The sequence below is a fragment of the Otolemur garnettii genome, unplaced genomic scaffold (genome assembly GCF_000181295.1).
Source record: "Otolemur garnettii isolate 467f Iridium unplaced genomic scaffold, OtoGar3 scaffold00018, whole genome shotgun sequence".
Taxonomy (NCBI): Eukaryota; Metazoa; Chordata; class Mammalia; order Primates; family Galagidae; genus Otolemur; species Otolemur garnettii.
The window spans coordinates 20883552-20887799 of NW_003852413.1; the positions used below are offsets into that span (position 1 = coordinate 20883552).

Sequence of the window (4248 nt, forward strand, 5' to 3'; positions counted from 1 at the left end):
TTTTTTTCGGTTGCAGCCATCAATGTTGTTTGGCGGGCCTGGGCTGGATTCGAACCCGCCACCTTAGGTGTATGTGGCTGGCGCCTTAGTCACTTGAGCCACAGACCCTGAGCCTTTTTTTTGAAGGGCCAGTCTCTGTGGCTCACGCCTATAATCCCAGCTACTCAGGAGGTTGAGGTAGGAGAATCACTTGAGCCTAAGAGTTTGAAGTTGCTGTGAGCTATGATGGTATCGCACTCTACAGAGTATGACAAAGTGAGATTCTGTCTCAAAAAAAATAGACAGGCTTGGCACCATACCTCAGCAGTTAGGACGCCAGCCACATGCATTGGGGCTGGTGGGTTCGAATCTGGCCAGAGCCTGCTTAACAAAGAAATGAAAAAATAGCCAGGCATTGTGGCAGATGCCTATAGTCCCAGCTACAAGGGAGGCTGAGGCAAGAAAATTGCTTAAGCCCAAGAGTTTGAGGTTGCTGTGAGCTGTGATGCCATAGCACTCTACTGAGGGTGACACAGTGAGACTCTGTCTCAAACAACAAACATAAATAAACTAACAGGTAGGCTGGGAGTGGTGGCTCACACTTGTAATCCTAGCACTCTGGGAGGCTGAAGTGGGTGGATGGCTTGAACACAGGAGTTCAAGACCAGTCTGAGCAAGAATGAGACCTCATCTCTAAAAATAGCCAGGCAGGCAGCACCTGTGGCTCAGTAGGTAGGGCACTGAACACACGCACCAAGGCTGGCAGGTTGGAACCCAGCCTGAGCCAGCTAAAACAACAATGACAACTGCAGCAAAAAAACAGCTAGAAGATGTTGTGGTGGGTGCCTGTAGTCCCAACAACTTGGGACGTGGAAGCAAGAGAATCGTTTAAGCCCAAGAGTTTGAGGTTGCTATGAGTTGTGACACCATGGCACTCTACCAAGGGCAACACCTTAAGACTCTGTCTCAAAAAAGGAAAAAAACAGCTGGGCATTGTAGTGGGCACCTGTAGTCCCAACTACTCAGGAGGCAGAGGCAAGAGAATCACTTGAGTCCATGAATTTTGAGGTTGCTATGAGCTGTGATGCCATAGCATTTTACAGAAGGTGACAAAGTGAGAGCTTGTCTCAAAAAATAAAAAATACATTAAAAATTTTTTAAAAATTAAAGTAATGGGGCTGGGCACAGTGGTTCACACCTATAATCCTAGCACTTTGGGAGGCAGAGGGAGGACTACTTGAACCCTGGAGTTTTGAGACCAGCCTGAGCCAAGAGCAAGACCCCATCTCTATATAAAATAGAACAATTAGCTGAACATAGTAATACATGCCTGTAATCCCAGCTACTCAGGAGACTGAGGCAAAAGAATCATTTGAGCCCAAGAGTTTAAGGTTTCTGTGTGCTATAATGATACCACTGCACTCCAGCCCAGGTAACAAAGCAAGCAAGATCGTGTCTCAAAAAAGAGAGAGAGGAGCAGCGCCTGTAGTTCAGTGGGTAGCGTGCTGGCCTCATATACTGAGGATGGCGGGTTCAAACCTGGCCCCGGCCAAACTGCAACAAAAAAATAGCTGGGCGTTGTGGTGGGTGCCTATAGTCCCAGCTACTCAGGAGGCTGAGGCAAGAGAATCACATAAGCCTAGGAGTTGGAGATTGCTGTGAGCTGTGACGCCACAGCTCTCTACTGAGGGTGATAAAGTGAGACTCTTGTCTCTAAAAAAAAAAGAGAGAGGGAAAAAAGGAACGATCTCTGAGATACATGTGTACCAAGTGGAAAAAGATGCAGAACAGTGTATGTAATATGCTACCATATTTATAAACACCTACAGTCATATGGTACACATATAAAACGTGTGTTGGCCAGGCACCGGGGTAATGGATTCACACTTGTAATCCTAGCACTCTGGGAGGCCGAGATGGCAGGATCCCTTAAGCTCAGGATTTAAGACTAGCCCAAGCAAGAGTGAGACCCTATCTCTTATTTAAAAAAATAAAAAATAGGCTTGGCACCTGTAGCTCAGTGGCTAAGATGCCACCCACATACACCCAGGCTGGCAGGTTCGAACCTAGTCCAGGTCTGCCAAACAATGACAACTATAACCAAAAAACAGCCGGGTGTTGTGGCAGGTTCCTCTAGTTCCAGCTACTTGGGAGGCTGAGGCAAGAGCATCACCTAAGACCAGGACCTGGAGGTTGCTGTGAGCTGTGACACCACAGCACTCTACCCAGGGCAAAAAAGTGAGACTCTGTCTCTAAAGGAAAAAACAAACACCCCTCCACCCCACCTCACCCAGTACATCCTAAAAGGACTTCTCACCTGGACCAGCTGCTCCTTCAGCTTGTAGATGGGCAGGCTTTCCCTCTGCTCAATAATTGACATCTGGGTCTTCTTCCCATAAGAAGCTTTGTTGCCCCCAAAGGCATGCTTCTTCCATTCAGGAATGTCATTAGGCATCATCCCAATACCCCTCATATTGGCAGCAATCTGCCTGCCTTCCGCTAGAAAGAAAATCAGGCAACTTAGTATTGTCCTCAAACTACCTCATGATGGACCAGGGAAAAAACAAAATGGCAAGTGGTCACCACATATGCAGTATTTCAATTCAGTCTGATCCTTGATTAAGGGGACTCAGAGAAATAAATTCAGAGAAGGGACAGCAGGGGGCGGAATAGGGAAAGAGAACATAATAAGTGGTGCTTTACACTTGTGATGTTTCCTGATAGAAAAAGTTTAATTACTCTGGGAGGCCAAGGTGTGTGGATTGCTTGAGCTGAGTTCGAGCAACAGGGAGACCCTATCTATAAAAAAATAGCCAGGCGTTGTGGCAGGGTGCCTGTATTCCCAGCTAGTCAGGAGACTGAGGCAAGAAGATCACTTAAGCCCAAGAGTTTGAGGTTGCTGTGAGCTATGATGCCATAGTACTCTACCCAGGACGACAGAGTGAGACTCTGTATCAAAAAAAAAGGTCAGCTGAGAGAAGTGAAGACCTGATTCTGATTGTTTGACTCTGCGATTCTTTTTCTCTTTTTCAAAATAACTGCTATATTGAAATGCAATTTGCATAATCATGTCATCCTTTCCAAATGTCCAACTCAGTGATTTATTGTGTATCCACAAACTTGTGCAACCATCACCACTATGTAATTTTCATCATCCCCAAAAGAAATCTCATGTGCATTACCAACCACTCCCAATTCTTCTCTTTTCCCTTCCCCTGGCAACCACTAACCTACTTTCTATCTCTATGGGTTTACCTATTTCGGATATTTCATATAACATGTCATTTTTTATGTCTGGCTTCTTTCACTTAGCTTAACATTTTCAAGGTTAACCCTGGAATTGCGGATTGAGAGAAAAGCAAATAAATAAACAGAATATTAGTGGCTCCCTAGAATATTCAAATATTTTACAAATTTGATGATAAAAGGCAGCTACAAAACTATACCAGTACTTAAGTAACCAAATAAGTGAGCTTTGGCAGAGGCTGAGGAGGTTCATAGGGAACCTTTCACTAACAGGAGAGAAGGATATATTCAATTTCTGGAGATCCAGAGAAATCACTATGGCTGCTGTTTGTGATCAGACAAAAATATTATGTTTACAATAAATGACTTCTAAAATGAAAAATGTGGCTCTCTAAATTCCAGCCACATGAGCCTCCTTTTAGGTCCATTTTCCCTACCCCACGGCCCCAGCACAAACTTCCTGAGCCTGAAACACACTCCCCAACCCCATCCATTCCCCCCTTCATAGACTTGAGTCTCAGTTATCCTTTGGGTCTCAACTGCCCCAGAAGTGATCCATCACAATTACACTACCTGTACTTCTTCACAGAGTAGTGACTGTAATTTAATTAATTAGTTGGTAATTATTTGATTAATGTCCATCTCCTATAAGCTGTAAGCTTTATAAGAGCAGAGATTATGTTTATTTAGTTCACATTTGTATCTACAGTTGCCAAACAGATTAGTATTTGTTATGACTACATCTAGTAGTTAATATTTAATACACTAAGAATTATATGAAAAGAAGAATTTCAAAGGTGTATCATCTTTAGCAGGGGTCCCCAAACTTTTTAAACAGGGGGCCAGTTCACTGTCCCTCAGACTGCTGGAGGGACGGACTGTGGGCCCCGGGACAAGTCGGCTGCTAAGCAGGACAGGCAGTAGCAGCAAAAACACACATGGCTGCATGTGGCCCACGGGCCGTAGTTTGAAAACACCTGATCAATAACAATTTTTTTATTTTAAAAGATGGTGGCTTGGCAT

At 44.4% G+C, this 4248-nt stretch overlaps 1 protein-coding gene across 1 annotated transcript in view; it reads right to left on the reverse strand.

Moving 5' to 3' along the window:
* The window catches only part of DHX8 (DEAH-box helicase 8), a 41800-nt gene that overhangs the window by 19382 nt on the left and 18170 nt on the right, over window positions 1-4248 (reverse strand). Inside the window, exon 12 of the mRNA XM_003786301.3 lies at window positions 2297-2478. Within this exon, the coding sequence (XP_003786349.1) occupies window positions 2297-2478 (182 nt within the window). The remainder of the gene's footprint in view (window positions 1-2296; window positions 2479-4248) is intronic.